Here is a 20,716-nt window from a genome sequence, read left to right on the forward strand (position 1 = left end):
GAAAGGTCAGGATTTGTGGACCTTATGCCACCCAATATACAAATTAGACATATGATTATCTATTTTCATGACCATTGAGTACAGCTGCCCATATTTTGACATCGATTGACTTTTTTTAAATGGAATGCTTTAGTATCTTTACCCTTATTTTTGTTAAACAGTTTATACTGCCTCATTCTATTAGTCTATTGCAAGGTAATTCATTGATTAAAAAAAAGGGTATCCTTATATTTACTCAGAATAAAGTATACCTGAGCGTGTATAACCTTTCTCATAGATATTATTATAAGCAAATTAGAGCTCGAAGGTATGTTCCTGTGCTATAAATCAGAATTTTTGATATAATGTAATTACATTCCTTGTTGGATTTGTTTCTTCCTTGCAATCACTGTTGCCTTTTTTTTCACATTTGTATAGCCATCCTTTCTACAAAAAGAATCAATTACATACACCTAATATCAAACGCATCTACAAATACCTATATCCAAAGAAAATCAATTTTTTAATACATTGGAAGATATTATGCAAACTATTAGGACCTGAGCAAACTAAAAAAAAGTGTATATATTATCCGTAAGGTGGTGTGCGAGTCTATAGCTTGTTGTTATTAAAAAAATAGCTCATGCTGAGAAGAATTTTGCAGTGCCCACCTATGTGAGTAATATACTCCTACGTTTTATATTAAATAATATTATTATTCAAAGAGTTGTATTATTTTGCCGCAAGATGGCACCACTCTCTATCACTTTGTTAACAAACTAATATAAGTAAACAAGACTTATGCCTAGTGATCAAAATCGTGTGTATTTTGGCCATGTTAAAAAAAGAAGCCGAAAATACACATAGTAAACCCGATAGTAGGAAGAAGGTTTTGAATGAGAGGAGTTTAGGTGTTTAATTAGTTCAGCTAAAATCAGCTGTGAAAGGAGAGGAGGGGGAGAAGGAAATAAACTAGAATATTGGCAAGAATTACTCGATGTCGATCCTCAATTCTACTCGTAGTCCAAAAAGGACTACAATCTTATAACTTTTCAACAAATCCTCAAGGTTACGATGGTTCAATCAGTTTTTGAATATAATTGAGTGTATTAGGAAAATAAGTTCACTACTCAAAAGTTAAATAATAATGACATCAGCTGAGGAAAAGAAAATTCATTCTTCAGATTACCAATCCAAAAAAGCGGTACAGCTAAAAATACACACGATTTACATCACTACTCATGCCCCATTGAAATGATTGAGTATACGAAGATGTTACGATACACTCTTCTCCAATACAAGTGAAAATATGGATCGGTACGAAGAAACTAGCACTTTATTAACATTAGCTCATAAATTCTTTCATTTCCTTTTTTCAAAACTTTTCATTTTTTATAAGAAATAATATTTTTACTGGAAAACAATAAAAAAACTTTTGAAAAATTATTTTTTTCAGTGCGTGGACTAAACGTCGACCATCAAAACCTCGATCGACAGAACATGGAATAGACAAAACGACTGACAGAAGGTCTACCGTAGATTATAGAATAAAGGGCTACTCCAAATGGTGTTGCGATATTTCCCGCTTGAAACATAACCCATCAGAAGCACACTTCCGATATAAACTACCAGTAAGGGGGCCTCCCAATCCCCTTATACATTTTGGGGATGTTTCAGTCACCGCCGTGTCCCAAAATGGGATGAAACCCACTGCCACAATTTAAGCAACAACTAAGAGCCACTCACATCCCATATGTACCCCCTAAATGTTTGATCTTTTGTCGGGTACGGCCTGGCCCCAATATGAGATGAAACCCACCGCCACTATTTAAATTTAGCCCACCTCTATTTACATCCCGAAAGGGTCCCATAAATTTCCGACTGTTTTGTGTTTCATCTCATTTTGGGGCCCGGTGGTACCTGAAATAGCCCCAAATTTCTTGGTATTAAGGAGGGCTTGTGAGGGTTCCTTACTGTTAGTGGGTGGTGGGGTAATATATATTGGGCTGGAAAATTCTGGTGTGAAATGTCGTAGAAACAGTTTTTCATATTTTGAAATGTAATAATTTCCGGTCAATGTTCTGTTGGTTGACGTTCTGTCCATTCCACGTTTTATCCATTCGAAGTTTTGTTGGTCTACGTTTTGTCTGTCGAAATTTTGACCTTCTACCGGTTTTTCATCTAAAATAGTTAGTTATTTTAAATGTCTCTTTTTTCACTTACCACATCTATTGTGCGTGTACACGTCTAAGTGTATATATATATTTAAATAATATTTTTGCTAGAGCAACTCTTTTCCCGATATCTTTAATATGTATGTGAATACCTATATAAAAACTAAGACGTGTACGCGCACAATTGCTAAGTTAACAAGCCTTTATGTATACTATTTTTAGGTATTAATTATATGTTTTCCCCATAAAATTATGAAATGGACAACTTCAAGGGTACTGGACAACGACTCAATATTGATGAATATAGCTTAAACTTTATATCTATTTTTACTATTAATAGGAATACTTTTGGACTATGTCCCCTTAACATTTTGATAAAAGCAAATTTAAGAACCAACGTACTCTTCATAATTACTTTACTGAATCATGGAAGTCTATAAACTTAATTTTATTTTCCTTTTTTCCCACTTGCGTCATAGATCCTGCTTCTTATATATACTTATTGCATAATTAGTATTTACATACCTTTTTCCTTGGAAATTAACATATTTAACGATAACCGTGGTAAGTAATCAGTTTTGTACTTAAAATTTTTGTCAAAATGGTTATTCAGATTAAAATTTGTAATTAAAAAAAATGAAAGGAAGAACATTCTTTAATGAAATTTCTGTTATATTATTGTATATAATGGAAAAAAAAGTTACTCATTTGGGAAAAGAGAAATACGGTCTTTATTCCAGGTATGTAGAGTTCCCACGGGTTTCCCGGTGTTGTGTTCGCTAGCAAAAAAATACCTACATTTTTTTTTGGTCAGCTGTCGATTCACTCATCTCAGTTGATACGTCATAGCTATTTACTAATTAATTCTTTATCAAAAATAAACGACGTTAAGCTATTGTATACTTATGCTACGTTTCTGAAAAGGCAAGAATACCATTTCTTGTAAATTCCTCGTTGTATATGCAGGATTGTCCAGCAAAACATGGACTCGAGAGATTGCTTTAGAAATACTTCAATACTTTTTATTTTCAAAAATAAGAGAAAAAATAATTTTTTTAAATCTGTAAACAAGGCCTTTACAAACTTGGTCAATCAATATGGACATCTTCAGTATCAATCACAGCCTTTACAAGTCACTAGAAGGCCTTGCAGAAATTTGATGATGAACTCCTCAAATAAGTTGTCACAGGCAATCCCTTTGTCATCTTACAGTGAGTCCACATATGGGTGTGGACTTTGGTTGGTTTCCCCTCCAAAGTACTCCACAGACAAAGTCAAACAGTTTTTAATCTGGCGAGGAAAGGGGACTACATCTTTTTGAACCGTAATGAAACAATACTATAGAGGACCCTAAGCCATCTTCTGGGGTCCTCGTGAACGAGGACAATCCCAAGTCGCCCTTCACGACTGTATTGATGGTCCCAGCAGTCATGGAGAAGTCCATTCATTTATTGTTGGGCCCTCCATTATCTTCTTCACCAGGCAAAAAGAAACACTGGATCCCTCCTTAAATTGTGCCTTCCACTTCCTGCTTTCCTGGAGAGGCATTTTCCATCATTCATCACCTTTTACACCAAGGAAACCAGGCTCTTGGAGTACTTCACAATGTCCATAATCCTTGTTACCTCAACTTCAGCATCTATGAGATATGAGATGCACTGCCTTTGGGCGTCTTACTCCCTCATGATGACAAGATGATGAAATGTGTATTAATTATAGTTTGTATATGCACAAAAGATAGCTGAACTAGAATGTCAAAAATAAATATATATGGATGAGAAAATTTACAGTCCACATTTTTCTGCCAAATCCTGTATATATTGGCCATCATATTATTTCTATAAATACATATTTATGAAGAAATACAAATGTATAGCTACGCTTTTAATATAATATTACTAAGTAGTAGAATATTGTATAGTATCGAATAAAATACTACATCGGATTATAATATTATAAAAAATATATATATATGTAATTCATTTTTAAAATTGTGTATAAATATTATGACAAAGATAGTCGGGGAGGAGTTAAGAGATTAATAGCAGTTGGTATGTATGAACTATTTGGCTTACTACCAGATGATTTCGAGCATTTTTCTATGAAAGATTACGTGATACAATAAAGGTCACGACAGTTTCCATTACTTAGCACGGTGTTACTTTACTAACATAAAAATGTACATCGTTTTTTGTCGTGAGCTGTTTATTTTCTAATCCCCCCCTGTCAGGGTTTTGAACGTTGATTGGTTGAATTGAAATGATCTCCAGTTAAGCCTAGAATAATAATAATTTAATATTTGAGATGATTTGACTAAATATCAACTGATTTTGAGCCTTAAATTCTGTTTCTTTTTTTAAAGAAAGGTTGCAAGGTACAATGAAGGCAACGATTTATGAGAAAAATAAAAGCTCATTAATATTTATGCTTTGAATCATAATAAATCATAAAGAAAAAATAAACATATGTATGTTCAGAAGTTGATATTTGAATGAATTTAATGTGAATTTTTAATGAAAGATAAGAATCAAGTGTTTGCAATTTTTTTATAGTTTGTTTGTATGGAAAATCTACATTCATTCTACGAAAAAACTTGATCAAAAAATCCAAATTTATTCATACTTTATCCCTAATATTGTGAATATCAAAATTGGCGATTGGACTATTTAAAGAAGAATCATGATTCAGATTCTCTAATATTTTATTAATGATAGTTAAAAAATACCATTTTCTTTTTTGAAAATCCACAAAATGATCACTAGGGCAAAGATAAATCTGTGGAACCGTATTCATCATTTCCTTTTTTATAAATTTAAATTATCGTTTTAAATAAATTAAAAATCTATTTTATCAATAGTTTCACTTTTTTTTATTAGAAAAAAAAAGACGAGCTCTTTTTATTTTTTCAAATATTAATATTGTTTATTCAAATGGTCTTTTAAATCATTGATATGTATGATTTTTTTTTAATAATATTTCTTTTTAGAAATGTCAATTCTTTGAGTATTTTTTGTCTTTTTAGAAATGAAAGTAAAACCTTTTTTTCCTGTACATATTGTTAAAATTTTTAAAAACCCCGCACGGGCCCTCAATCAAGAACTGGGCCTATGGCAAAGATAATTTTCTTCCTCGCCCTGTTTTTTTCTACAAATCAAAGATTTTTTCTTAATAAGTAGTTGAATTTTTCGAGAAAATAAAAAGCAGGACTCTTTTTTAATTGGATGATAGTTTTTTATAAAATATTTCTTATTAACTTTTTGCATTCTCAGTTTAAATTTTAAACAAAATCTATCCAGTAAGGGGTTCCCAGTCAAAGGTGGAGCATAGGTTGTGACAATTTTTTTAAAATCCAGATTAGATGCAATATGCTATGACGAGGAGAGAAGGCAATATACAAAGACATTGCCAAGAGTAACTCCAATGTTGATCCTCAATTTTACTCTTAGTCCAATATGTACTTAAAATTATAACTCTGCAACAAATCCTCAAGATTACTCTTCGTCTTTTATGAGCTCTCACAAAGGTGTCAGGAAAAAATGATAAATTAAAAATAATGGAAAGTGAAAAATTTGAAAAATATTCTTTTAAGCTAATATAGTGCCTATCACCAATTTTATAAAATTAACCAAATTATACAAGACTTGAATAAATATTTTTAGAGAAAATTCTGCAGTCATCAAATATATTATTTATAGATAAATATATTGATGCAATTAAACTTGGGCAAAGGAATCTAAATTTATGCAGTCAATGAAGTTGGAGAGCTAGATTCTCATTTGAAATTGGATAGAATAAATATATATAGTTATTCATATTCTTTGACAAATATCAATGAAGACCATTATTACAAACGTAGTTCGTCAATCCATGAGTCTTCTCCATTATGAATAATCCATCATGTCTAATTATATTATAATTGGTATCGGAAAATTAATTGACAAACACTTCTTCCACTCGAACCGTTGTCATGTTTATTTATTATATTTACAACCTGATGAAACATTCGTGTTTGCTCATTAAAGACGGAGCGTAACCCTGAGGACTTGTAGCGAAATTATAATTGTAAGTCCTTGTTGGACTCAGAATAGAATTGGGGATCCAGATCGGAGCAAATGCCCTTGTTTCTATTCTTTTCCTCTTCCTCCCTTGTCACAACTGATCTAATGAAACGTAATGAGATTATTATTTCCCTCCTCCAAAACATTCTTCAAATTATGACGGTTACCATCTTGATTTTCTGTTTTTCTGTCCATTCTATATTTTCATCGTTACTCTCATGGGTATTAAACTTACAATTTTTGCCCAACTGATAATTTTGAAAAAGACAAAATTTCATTGATTTAGGGGGACTACAGCCCCTCCAGCTCCCCCGCCCCTATACGGACGTCCATGACACTATCAAACACTTTTTGTATGTTAACAAATTATTCAGTGAAAAAACTATATTTTATATGTGATTCGTGTAAATTTGTAATTTAAAAATAGTTTTTTTCTTCTCTAATTATATTGGTAATAGGTATTTTTTGCACTTAATCACTTTCTCTTTGTTATTTTTTCCATTGGTATTTTTGCTCCCCTTAAATTGCCTCTGGTGATCTTCCTACAATCAGATGCTACGATATTTATAAATCTATTTTGGTAAAAAAATATAAAACTCTAATATGTTAGGAATGACAATAAAATAATAAATTTGCTAGCAAGCTACCAAATTATGTTGATTTTCTGAAGCTATTTTCTGTAGGTAATTAAATCTAACAATAGACATTTAACCAGGTAGCTAAATAATTCTTCAAGATATTTTGTACAGTATTAAAAAAATAAAATAGCATATTCTAAGAAAACGCTTTTATTATTATTCTTTTCGCATAAGGCGTGTATTACTACAATAAAACAAATACAATTTTTTATTAGTACCATGTCTTCCTTCGTGATAAGTTCGTTACATACTCAAATGTTATAGAAGAAATAGTGAATTTGCTCTCAAACTGAACCTGATTAATACAAATAAGTTCGTATGATTCATAATAATTTTACTATTAATAGCGGATAAAGTTATTAATAAATATTTATCTAATTTTTTATAATTCTTATTTCAGATAGAGGTGAACAGGATTTGTATTAAAAATGACATCCATTGAAGATGTTGCCAAAACTTGGCTTACGGATCCTCCATGGCAAAAAGTGTTTAAGCATACATTTGATGTACTAGAAGACTACATAAGCTACGTTCTCATAACTGTTGGTACTATATTTTTATCTGTGAGATTATTATCTACTCTCGGAACAGGCGAATTAAATTGTGTTATACTCGGTGTTGAAAATGGGACATTAGGGGGAATAGATCCTTATCCATCTGGAGGTACCTTAGGACTTTTATCTTATGCTTCAAATGATGAAGAATGTATTCGAACCGTATATTCTAAGTTCATGGAATATATGCCCTATATACTACTAATTCAAACATTAATATTAGTGATTGTTGAGAAATTTTCTTTTAAAATACCAAGGATTGCTCAAAAAGTGGAGCGTTTCTATAAAAATATTGTTGAAGAATCTCTTTTTGGTAAGGATCCTGACGTATCCGAGGATTTGACGGATCCAAAAACATCCACTGAAGTTATTTCTCGACGACGACAAAGAAATGAAATTTGTGTCTCGTTAAAAAGAAGCAAGATCATTGGACGTGTGTACGTAGCAAAAAATCTTTGTGAAATCCTCTTAGATATAGCTTTTTTATCTATCAATATTGTTTATTTATTATCCACGAATGATGATCTTCCAAGGACGTGTTCCGTCTTAATCCAAGGTGTTGATGGCATAAATGGCCCAGTTGAAACAGATCATAATATATTTTTTCAATGCCGAGGAAAAAAAATGAAGTTTTTCGTCATAGGAATGTATGTTCAAATAGTTCTTCTGGCTCTTCATGGAATATGTTCATTAGGAGCAATCATCTGGAGTCTCGGATTTAGAAGTGTATCGAACTTATTAAGAAAGATTAGTGAAGATGATTTGAAGATTCAAAAAAAGAAACGTTATCGAGGCGGTAGTAATGAGTTTTACGCATATCGGAATGGAAATGATTTTCTATTTTTATTCGACCTCCTAGCACATACTTGTGGGATTGAATCCACTCTTCGGGTTCTTACTCATTCTGATGATAATTTTTATGAAACTTGCCGTCCTAAAATTGACACACTGACAGACTTAACTTTAGAAGAGGATAAACTCAAAATCGTTTGGCGACCAGCAGACATAGAAAAGCTGTTTAGAAGAAATTCAGTAATCAATATAGAAAGTTATGAAGTTACGATATATCCAGCAGAGACCGTACAAAATACATGTACTATTCCGGCAAACACATATGATAGTGAAACGAATGATGATGTTTTCTACTCCATTTGGTTTTATGATCTTTCTGGAGGGCGTACCGAGTATGTTGTTACAATAGCATGCATGGTCGGAAAGTCCAGAATGAAGGGTGAAAAAGTCGTTACTAATCTTTCTCCATATGGACCTGAAATGCCACGCTCAGGTATGATAAAAAGTGTATCAACTGATCAAGCAGAAATATTTTGGGATCCACCTAAAGGAGAATTTACCAAGTATACACTGGCATTAGAAAGAATAGACAAAGAAAAGCACGAGGATGTTGACACTGGAGCTATTTGGTCAAAATCGAATATCCATCCCTTACCAGGGCAAGTACTTGACGAAAATATTTCTAGACAATTAAGTTTCCAGAGATCTACGCGTAAAATTGAAAATCTTAGCTTTAAACTAACGTCTTATACTATTCTTGGGTTGGATCCAGGAGAATTGTATCGAGTTGAGTTAGGAACTAAAACTGGTAATGTACATACACGGCAATATATTCAAGACACGTTGCTCACGAAGCCACACCCGGTTGAAGGGATGTTAGTATCTAACGTTAGCGAGGATTCCTGTTTACTTAGTTGGATTCATTCTGAGGAAGGACACTCGCATCTAAAGGGTTATCAAATAACAGTGGAGAGGTTCTCTGATTCTAAAGTTATCCGTGTATTAGTTGTGAAAAGAAGCGAAAAATTATTTAAAATAGTTGGGCTAACACCAAGTTTAGACTATACACTTCGAATAGAAGTACTTTGTTCACATGAAAACTTAAAAACAGAGTCTTCATCAAATGAGGCTTGGGTAACAACTCTTCCCGATCCCCCAAAGGATCTTCATACGGATTCTTTACCAGGAACAACATCCGCAGTTTTGAAATGGGAATCTCCTCCAAATACAATCAAGTATCGACTCTGGATTGATTGTGAAGAAATAAATTATCATTTTGTTACAGATATGCCTGGAGATCGCATACAATACAATGCCAGTAAGTTACCTGAAATTACTGGAACCGGTCGACAGTATACTGCGGCTATAGCATCTGTAATTACTTCAAGTAGATCTAATCAAGACGTTACAAGTTCAAAGGCGACAATTTCCTTTGTCACGAAACCTCTCCCTCCTACAAATATTCGAATATCCTCAAATGAAAAATTGACCATATTTTTTGATCCATCCCTTACAGAAAAAGTGTCTAAATATAAAATCAAATGGAAAGGAGAAGAAGGTGCAGCAATGGAGGAACTCATTGAGAGTTGTGAAGAAGGTCCCGTTCAGTTTGAATTTAATTTTGACTTTGAAATTAATGTTGTCTATAAAATTAACATCTATGCACTTCTAATACAAGGATACGAAGAGGACACCATTTATGAAAGCAAAGAACTCCATGAAAAACTAATTTTGAAAGACGAATCCCAAATATTTTCACTATATCGAGCAGAGGAGGAATCCTAGTATTCACTGTAGTATCACATATTATTCAAATGTTGTTAAGCAAGTAGTAACACTTTTTTATCATACCAAATCATTTTTTATTTTACCGCATTGATTATTATTTTATATAAAGCTGTATCTGTGTTACAATCTATTAATTGTATTATCCATCCAATCTCATTTATTTATTAATTTAATATTTATCCATAATACATATATATTCTTAATGATCACTTGGTAGAGAGGTGTTTATCATTTTGTATTTACTCTGGCTGAACTTGTACTCGGAACCAGACTATGAGTCGTATTCGTTATAAACTCTTTTGCTCTCCCAATATACTTTATTTAACTTTAGTGATAGGCAATACAGATTTTCCTCTTATAAACTCGTAGTTATTTGAATGGAGATGGTTTAATATGCCAAAAAAGTATATATATCTATGGTATGATTTTATAAATTGAGCGCATATGAATGATGTAGAATATTTATATTTGATTACTATTTATCTCAACTTTTGTATCGAATCTAACTCTGTATCAAATATAATTCACAATTTATTGTGTCAGATATATATATTATGTACTTAATACTAAATAGAAGTTAGAACTTTAGTACTTGATTCTGAAATTAGAGTAGACTATGGACTTGAAGCCTGAGTACTCGGAAAAGAGGTTCTCAAATACAGTTATACCATTTAACCTGAAACTATTTCACTTTACTTACTTAAATAATAGTTATAGTAAAAATTAATCCATTATTATTCTAAAAAATGGCTTTAGCAATACATATTTTGCGTTGTATAGATAAGTACAATCGATTTACGCTACACGGTGTTAGAAAAATAAGAATTTTAATAATAAAAAAAGTTGTGATTGTCTTTTATTTTACTTAGATTTGTTTAAACGTGCGTTTAAATCAGCAAAGAAAAACTACGCCAATTTATATAGTTTTTCTAATAAGAGGCAACTGAAAATGTGAATATTAGACCAACTTTCATTCGTCATTCGTAGTCTGTGTGCCCCTAATCGGGAATAATGGGAATGCGCAGCAATATTTGTCATGATAATTTTCAAGGATTTATCTTGTTACTCAGAGAATCTCTACAAACTAACCCTTTGGTTGATTTGACATTGTATATCAATGGCAATACTAAGACACCATACCATGTCCCGTCTGAACGTGGAGATTACAATTCGAGGTTTGAGTACTCCAAAAATCATCGAGAATCTGTTACACTATTAACTATGAACTTCTTTGAACCTAAATAAATTCCTTATTCGTCAATATAATGGGGACAATCTCATTTTAGTTCTCTTTATAAAATTAATCTTTTTTTCTATTGAGAATGAAGGATTAGGAACGTTCAATATATGAATAGGTACATTTTAATTTTTAACGTTCTCAGTTTTTATAATCTCATCCTAAAATATTTATAAAAAACATGTAAGAAAGGGTCAAATTGTGTAGCATCTCTCTTATACCATGAACTACAGAGTATAAGTCCAATTTTGCTACCTGAAATTCAATGTGGTAATTGTGGGTAAGAAAGTTGAAATAGGTTTTTAAGTTTTTCCACTTTTCATATTATTTGATTTTTCTTTTACTGAAGCCAAAAAAAAATTACATTATAGTGGTGCTTGTGGCACACATGCTTGGTTGTGGTCCATTGATTAAATTTCTATTCTCTTTCTTGCTGAAAATCATTCAAAGTTTTCGACAGACCGTAGTTTCGGTGTGCTTTTAAAATGATGCTATAATTTAAAAAAATGATTATTTTGAAGATTTAGTGAAAATGCATCTACTAAATTCAGTGTGATGTCTTCCAAGAAAAGGGGATGCCTATCAATTCTGTGGTTTAATTATTATACATGTTTAGAAAATTATTTCTGCCCTCCAAGATGAATAAAAAACTATTACATATTTACTTTCACATCTGCTTTTCCTAGAGTTGTATTCGTTAAAAAATGGTCCAATAGTACACAAGCTACATATTTCTATAGACTTATTAAAACATGGAATTTCGTACTCTGATTTGTCATGATCTATTCCTGAATGATATATTTCGTCATAAAATAAATTACTAGAGTAAAAAATCGAATAAATAATGAAAAATGTCGTTCCTTTGATTTATTGTAATGAAAAAAGAAAAAATCATTAGCCCGACCAGTAGATTTTTCTATGGCACTATTTAGACCATTTAATATTCTGAGAAACTTTAATTTATTTAATATTTTTTTTTTTTTTTTTTTGATAAGGACGTTCATGATGATAAAATACTTTATTAATTCATTTTTGAGATATGACGTGCTTTTTAAATAAATATTCGTAGCTATATAAAGTACTAACAAGTTCAAATATGGCGCATTTGACAATTGCAACGCTTGATACGTTATGGCTAAAACTTTAGTCATGGCTATTTGATAATGTATTATTTTTGATAAATAAAACAAGTAATAAGTTATTTCCAAAAGAACATGAATACAATTTCTTGTTGATCCCTCAACAAATATTGTCCATTTATTTTATTTCTTTACATGAATAACTTTTGGCTATCATATAGAAATAGAAATTTATAGCTACACTTACAATATAATTTTCAAAGTAAGGTTGTAATAGAGTATCGAATAAAATAATATATAGGTATAGATTTTAATATTAAGAGATATATATATGTAATTCATTTTAAAAATGGTGATGAATAAATAGGATGTTTATAGTCTTGGAGTAAATAAGAGATATTTAGGAGTTCGTATGATTGATGTATTTGGCTAATTACCAGACGATTTCGCCCTTTTTTGTTTTTCTTTTTTTCGAAGGAAAGGTTTTGTGATACAATAAAAGTAACGGCATTATTTTTTTTTTTTTTTTAAGACATACTTTTACCTATATGGGTTCCAAGACAATTGGGCGAAAACATTTTTCCCAAATGATAATCTGTCGAACGGATATTTTGTTGAGGTACTATTTGGGATAATATAAATTATATTAAATTTATTGGTATACAGGTGTGCGCGTCTAAAACTGAACACTCCTTTAAATTTTACGGCTTGAGGGCTTGACGAGGGGTTCCCTTGTAGACCTTAGGGCCAAGATCTTCCTTAACTAGCCCGTCCATGGTCCTTCAGTTGACGTTGAACTCCCTGGAGAGGCTGCTGGTAGTGACCTTGCCTCTCTTGTCTTCGACATACTTTTTAGGGGTAGTAACCATTGCGTCCGCCCTTCGAGGCCTTGACTTAGATTTTGTGGTTGCCTCAGGAGTCCCTTTGGCTACCAAGCTATAAACGGTGGTGTGGCTGTAGTTCAGAACCTTGGCAATTTCAGTGGGAGTTTTTCCCCTTGCGGAAAGTTCCAAAATTGCGACTCGACGTTTCTCCTTATTATCGGCTGTTGTTTCCATCTTGCTATTTAGATTTTGCTGGAGTTTTGTTTATAACTAGTCAAGACCCTTGCCTCAATGTATCAACTGATTTCAACTCAATAAAATCACAAATATGGGCATGGTGGAAAATTTTAAGGAGTGTTCAGTTTTAGACGCGCATACTTGTATAAGATTGCATATTTTAATTCCATTTATTTGAAAGTATAATAAATTTAGGTATAGTTGATATACTAATTATGTTATATAGATACATTAATGATTGTTTTTTTGCAGAAAAAAATATTTTTATTTTCATTAGTCATCATTTTATAAACACAACACAGTATTATATGGTTCAAATGTAGTTCGAATCTAAGCACGAAGGACCCTTTCAAATATACTATAACTCAGGGCCCAAATATTGTTTTTCAACTTTTGAGACCCAAAGCAAGTTAAATTTTTCCGACTCCACTTCCCCAAGAATCAAGAAACCTTCATAATATCACAAAATACACCAAGGCCCTCAGGATGTACTTGTGAAGTGCTGTGCCCAAGGCAGTTTAAACTCTACCGTTGCCTTATGTCTAAGCAACAATGACTGCTATTATACTACAATACACTCAACCCATGGGGTCTGTATTATATGAGCTGCTACATCCACCCCAAAGTAGGGTAAATTATTCCCTTGCCACTACCCTCAGCATCAAAGAACCATTTAATATCCAAAATATACCCTGACCATCAGGTTGTACAAAGACGTATACTGGGCCTAAAGGTACTTTAAACTCTACCACCACCACGTTTCTAAGTACCAAGGACCTCTTCTAATATTCTATGATAAATCCCGTCGCACGGGTTGTGCACAATCCATCTCTTATAATCGGATATGTATAATACTACATTGGTCCAATAAATGATAACGAATATAATACATTCCAATTATTTTTCTAAGTATATAAATTTCTATTCATCACATAAACATTGCACAAAAAAGTACAAAGTACTTGTGTATAAGTAGATGGTTTACAACCCTTGGACCGGAGATGTGTCATACTATATTACAAAATATCCTTGGTGCTTAGAAACTCGACGGCAGTAAACTACCTTTTCGTCCAGCACTTCACTTAACAACCTGAGGGCCAGTGTGTATTTTTGGATATTACAAGGGTGTCTGGATGCTCTATCAAGCGGTGGCTGAAGAATTTAACAAATATACCTTGAGCTTTACTACACAACTGGTGGGCTTAGGTGTATTTAAGCATATTTTAAGAGGTCCTTGATGCTAAAACGGGCGGCAGTGGAGCTTGAATTGCTTTGAGGCCAAGTTCTTAAACTGTACAGCCAGAAGACCGGTGTATTTTTGGATTTTAAAACGTTTGTTTGATGCTTGGATAATCTACGACGTTCGGAGTATGTTATAGTAAACTATAAAAGGGTCATAAATGCTTAGAAACACGACAGCCGTAGAATTTAAACTGCTTTGGGGACCAGTTCTTCACTTGTACAGCTTTTTCTTACACCAAACATTGGTACTTTCTCTGATTGGCTCTTTCATTGGAACACTTTTGTTGAGAAGTAAACCATCAAGAAGAGTACGTATATTATGACCCAAAAGGAGTTTAGCCGGGGACTTTTCATATGATAAAGGAGTAGAACGATAAGTAAAAAGTAGCTCATTCCAGGATTCTTCTTCATCATGTCCTTCAATATCTCTACAGACCTTTCGGGAGTATAATAATTGTTGCAGTGTGTGAAACGTAAAGTTGTTCGACATAGCTGCGGCCTCAGACCCACCGTCGACGAGAATTAGAATATCCTGCCCTTTGAATTGTAAGAAGTCCGCATGAACACGTTCCCAGGAACAGACAGGAGATAAGGATACGTATTTTGCTAGTGGAGATTGAGCATTTGCATGACAGATATTGCAGGCATTGACAAGATTTGTGATATAATTGTCCATATTAGGCCACCCAGCGTAACAGAGAGCGATCCACGGTTCCACGATTAGATAAGTGAAGTTCTTTTAGAATTCTTTTACGTAGGGAAGAAGGGACGACCAGACGGATTCCCAAAAACAGAAGACCATTTTCATATGCATGACATATGTTGCTGTACACATTGTCAACAACTTTCGACAGTTGTTTATTTTTGTGGCCTCAAAAACAAGGCGAAGATAGTCATATCCTGACATGGCCTAATGCAACTCAGTTTCATTACATTTGAAGGAAAAGATAGGAAGAAACATAAGTTTGTCGGTTTTTCATCGTCAAAAACAAGATTTTTTAGTGGACGTCGCGAGAGAGCGTCTACATGATTATAAAGTTGAACATAAAAAGACGTAAAGCAATACGGGAATAACTGAGCTTTTATAACAGTAGGTAGTTCTTACTATGGATTCAAGATATATTGAAGAGGTTTGTGGTCCGTTTTAATAGAGAATGATCTACTCAGAAGATAACGTTGGAAACGATACAGTCCAAAAACAATACCAGTTTCTTCTCGATCGATCTGGAAGTAGGTTTTTTTTTTTCAACAGCAGAGACGCAAACGCAATGGGACGATCCAAACCATCAATGAGATGGGAAAGGATGGCTCCAAGTCCCAGCAATGTTGCGTCAGTAGAGAAGAAAACTACAGAATAGCATTGGACCTCAACTTCACACCGAGAGTATTTCGCGATGAGCAGATCCTCTTATATCAATGTAATGAGACGTGGACATTAAAACACGACTTTAGGAAGGACAAGAGAATAGTAGAAGCGGTGGGAGTCCTGGCGGAGGGTATTCTCCAAAATATTGGGAGAGCACCAACGCAGCACAAACTACTATACGGCTTCTTGCCAAACTGCCAAAATGTGGCTATCGTCCAAAGCAGTTGCAAAGTTTCAGACAATGATGGCGAAAAAGGTTGGATGCCATATCTTAAGAAAAGTGGCTCAGGTTGCAGTTGGTGAATTTAATTTTAAATAAGTACTTAGCCGGGAAAAGTAATGAGTGTTTTTATTTGGTCGCTGTGGTTGCTTATATTTTATAGAAGTATTTTATTTTACTATGTAATTTTTAGGAACATTTCTAGAAATCTACGAAACATCCAATCTATGAATTGTATTTTTCAAATAATATATCGTTCCTAGTGTGGTCTTTTGTGATTTGTTTTTAACGGAATTTAATTATTAAATGTGTGTACCCAAGAAAGGACAATTGCCCGGTAAAAAATGCCTTGTTATTTTGGGTTGTCCCTCTTTCTTTTTCTCGAATAAAGTTTGTTGAAGAGTTGCATTTGGTTCATCCAGGTATGGTAAAAATGAAGTCTGTGGCTCGAAGTTTGATTTGGTAGCCCAAGTTGGATGATGAAATTGAAGATTTTGTATCAGAATATCGAACATACCGCCGAAGAGGGTGTATTCGGACAATGGCCCACAATTTGGGAAAGCAGAGAGAGTAGTAAGTATTAATAAATGACCTTTGAAGAGAACCCAGAAGCATCTTTAGGTGAATTACTTTTCACATATAGAGTGACGCCACTTGCTTGTGGCAAAAATGCTGCAGAGTTATTATTTGGACGCCTAATTGGCACGCGGCTGTATGGTTATCTGCTTTCTTCTCCTTCCTCCCCTTCACGACACGATGCATAAAAAATTTAAGCTCAACGTGGGTGTAGGGTGTATGTGGTACTGCCTTTGCCAGCTGATGTGAATTGCAGGGACAATAAAAAATAAAATTGGAAATGTGCTGCGGACAATTGAAACCCCATAATGTATAGTTAGAAGGTATGTGAATCAACTTCGTTTTCGTATAAGAAGTTGAATTTGGGGGCGGAGGAGAGGGGTGTTGTATATCAGCATCGTTTTATTTACTTTTTATTACTATGCCCGTACGGATTAGTTTAAGCCATAGTCCATCAATGTACAATGTAGTGTCTAGTTTTATAAATATATTTTATTATCTTAGTTTATGTAGATTCTTTAAATAGTAATCCATGGAAAATATAAGTTAGTGTATGATTGTAATACCAATCGTCTACTTTATTAGCTCTTTCTTAGGCCCGTTTATTCCATACTTAGATAGCCTTCTGGGAACACTACAGTTGACAATGCAGTCGCTCTTCTGAAATGGAGGCAAGAGAACCAAACAAAGGGTGCCGCATATTGAGCAGGGTTTTAAGAAGTCCTTCGACCAGAAGGCTGCCTTTGGAATATTTGTCAAGGATATGCTACCTAATGTCCGGACAGGCTCACCTGATTTAGAGTGTACAGAACAGGCAGCAGCGGACAACATGACGGCCATCAATAGGAAACTGGTGACTTCAGGCGTTACAAGGTGGACCTTCAACTATGAGTCCTACAAGTATTTTGTGACCTGGAAAAGGAGCTAGATATGTTGGTAAAACTTAACATCAGATTTATCAGTAGCCCACCTTCTATCGTTCACAACAGAGGGGGGCAATGCCATCTGGTAAGAGTATGTCAAGGTGATCGCTCCTCTTGCTCTCTGCCTAGACAATCAGCAGGACAAGAACAAGGCCTATATGGGATATCCCCCCCCCCATCTGCAATATCTACACGACCAGTTGGTTTATCTTAAGTCAGATCCAATGGTGGGTGTCTACAGTAAAAGTTGGTGGCATAGCTTTTGGAGGAGCGTTACAGTCGCTCCAAAGGGTTTGAAAAAAGATTTGGTCACTTGTTCAAAGAATTGATACTTCTCATGGCCACATTTATTCATCCTGACCACAAAATGCCCGTCGTCTGAAAAGAGAATCTGGACTAGTCTGATAATGTCAAGAATCAACTTCTGAAGGATTCAGAAGACAAATTTCAGATAATAAAAGTACCTCCCAAAAGCTGCGAAGGTAAGAGGTTCAAGAGAGAAGGAAGATGACACTGACTATATGTGGCAGCACAGCCACAGAACAGAACGAGACTAATTTGTAGGAAAACCTAAGGGTAGAAGTCAACAGGCGGTCAAAAACCCGTCCGAGCAGTTCCTGGAAAGTATACCCGTTCGACTTCCCCTTGGAGTTTAGGGGAGCCTGGATGGACTTTTTCTTTTCTTCTTTTTTCAGTACAATACATCCCAGCCCTTATCTGCTGGCTCATCAGTCTGGGTTCAGATACTTTGCGCCCGAAGAGGTATCCGCTCACATCTCACAATTTTAAAAATCTAGTCTTTATGAGGGGAAACTTGGATTAGCTTTTCAAAAAGGAGGAGAATGTGTATTTGATTTTTTTATTAATGTTTTCTCATTATAATATATGTCTATTTAACTTTATATCTTATTGATATTTTATTTATATTATTATTAAGTAATTATATTTATTTGAAGATCATGCAAGAAATAAAATTGTATTTCTTACTATTATACTTGTTATTTGAGGTAATTTTGAATATTTTTGACTAGAATAGCTCTGATTCGTAATAAATATTTTGTTAGGGTACAGGGGAATGGATATACATGGTGTGAAACCTTAATTTCTTAAAAAATGGTACGGATGAGGAGGCATCTGGTCTAATGGTAAATTAACTACGCTGCCCAGCTTTGAAAATTATGTACATTTGGAAATTGCTCTCAGGCTTACAAAAAGTAAATCAAGTTTAATTAATTGACCAATAAACTCCTTAAATAGGTTGATTATGTCTTGTTGTGATAATCAGAGGTGAGAAAAAGTATTTAGGTTGCTAGTCTTTGCTTCAAATACCTATTCTTTGAATCTTTTTATTAATTCCAATTGGAGTCCTCGATTTTCTTTTAAGCAACATAATTTCAAGTCTATAATTATAATATAGGGTCTAATATGTTAAGGTATTTCTTTAGTTCCGTATTACTTAGGTTTTGAGACCAAGTAGAGTCACAAGTCCATGCTTGTAAGATCAAGTCGAGTTGCAAAGTTTTTAAATATAAACTCAAGTCAAAGTAGAGTACCAAGTCTGGAGTACTATTCTCCACCTCTAGTGATAATAAATTGGTCAAATATCCTTTGGACCTTCGCAAATTCTAATTATGTGGGTACAAAGTTGGATTTTCTATGTTATCCGTCTCTTCTAATACTCGTAATCTGAAGTTTTAACATATATCTTCTAATATGAGATATAAAGGTTATGCACCCTTATCAGTATGTTAAAACTTTTGATTAAAAATATATGCCGTTGATATTACTTCAAAAAGATTTGGGAGGCTTCTGTATGATTTCCAATGTTGAAATAATGCATACATATTTTAAAAATTTGATATATTTAACCCAGTTAATTATTTATTTTTGTTATTCAATACTCTGTTCCATCGTATTTATAGAATTAGTAATCCGAAATTCCCTTCTTAGATCATTGTTATCCCATTATGTACGTACATATTCTTTCAAAAATTGATCCTGAAATTCATCGTATGAAATTACCTACTAAAACTCATTTTTTAGCAATAATGGTATAAAGAAGAAATATTTATTCAATGTTACTTGTAAAACATAGGTCGAAACAATCAGTCTATAAATCTATTTTAAATGATAAATTAAAACTTATCAAATAAAGACAGACAAAGAACCTTCCATTATATTTTTTCCCTTGAAAATGCTATTAAAGGCACCGATGAGATTGTACGGTAGACGGTCCAGATATTAATAAAACTACAGTTCACTAATTAGATGGAGTAAAAGTATACTAAATAAAATATAATAATACGGAACAGATTCAAACATAAAGAAAGACAATGTCTTGTAAAAGGTTCTGTTGAATGTTAAAATTGTTCCGTGAAGATAAAAATATAGTTTTTGAATAGTTTATAAACCCAAAATACAATTTAGATGGTATAAATAATTCATATGAATATTAAATTAAGTGACTGAACAAAAAAAAACTCCCCCCCCACCATGTTACATTTTCAAATTAAGAATATTATCATCATAATGAATAATAAAACAATGGTTTTATAACTTACTTTTTCTTTCATATCTGATTTCGATAGCGCTGAAAACATCCGTTAGATTTGATGAATTTATCACGTCCTTTCTATTGTGTAAGATAGCAACTACATTAAAATGAACAAACAACATTTTTAAATGTATCTATGCTTTGAATCTTTCAACAACGGAAAAAGATTGCTCAGTGCCTGCTATTTCGGAATAAACAACATTTGATTTTTTTTTTCCTAATAAATATTTTATACAATATAAATGATTTATATCCAATAGAATACCATAATACTTTCATAGATTATAATCAATTCCATTTGATCACCGAACAAATGAACTGGCTTTAGAGGTAACCCTTTGATACACTCATATGCTTCAAAACATTGTTGTGAAAAACTTGTTTTGATTGATGCAACGAAATAATTTATTGTTCATAATCAGAGATGTACAAAAACCTATTAGAAAAGAGGCTCGGATTTTTTCAATTATTACCT

General features: G+C 33.2%; 1 protein-coding gene and 1 long non-coding RNA gene across 3 annotated transcripts in view; one reads left to right on the forward strand and one right to left on the reverse strand.

Moving 5' to 3' along the window:
- Nucleotides 1–10,192, forward strand: part of LOC121121406 (uncharacterized) — a 28,366-nt gene extending 18,174 nt beyond the window's left edge. Inside the window, exons 2-3 of one of the 2 annotated variants that reach the window (XM_040716319.2) lie at nt 7,065–7,161; nt 7,250–10,192. In XM_040716319.2, the coding sequence (XP_040572253.1) occupies nt 7,278–9,980 (2,703 nt within the window). In that variant the 5' untranslated portion in view covers nt 7,065–7,161; nt 7,250–7,277 and the 3' untranslated portion in view covers nt 9,981–10,192. The remainder of the gene's footprint in view (nt 1–7,064; nt 7,162–7,249) is intronic. The other variant, XM_040716320.2, reaches the window with a different exon arrangement.
- A 2,395-nt stretch (nt 10,193–12,587) lies between these two features.
- Nucleotides 12,588–20,370, reverse strand: LOC139905913 (uncharacterized). The gene is made up of 3 exons (XR_011781040.1): nt 20,249–20,370; nt 12,844–12,921; nt 12,588–12,763 (listed from the first exon to the last, which is right to left on the reverse strand). It is a non-coding gene; the product is annotated as an uncharacterized lncRNA (long non-coding RNA).
- Between the last annotated feature and the right edge of the window lie 346 nt (nt 20,371–20,716).

The sequence above is a fragment of the Lepeophtheirus salmonis genome, chromosome 7, assembly GCF_016086655.4.
Source record: "Lepeophtheirus salmonis chromosome 7, UVic_Lsal_1.4, whole genome shotgun sequence".
NCBI classification, from domain to species: Eukaryota; Metazoa; Arthropoda; class Copepoda; order Siphonostomatoida; family Caligidae; genus Lepeophtheirus; species Lepeophtheirus salmonis.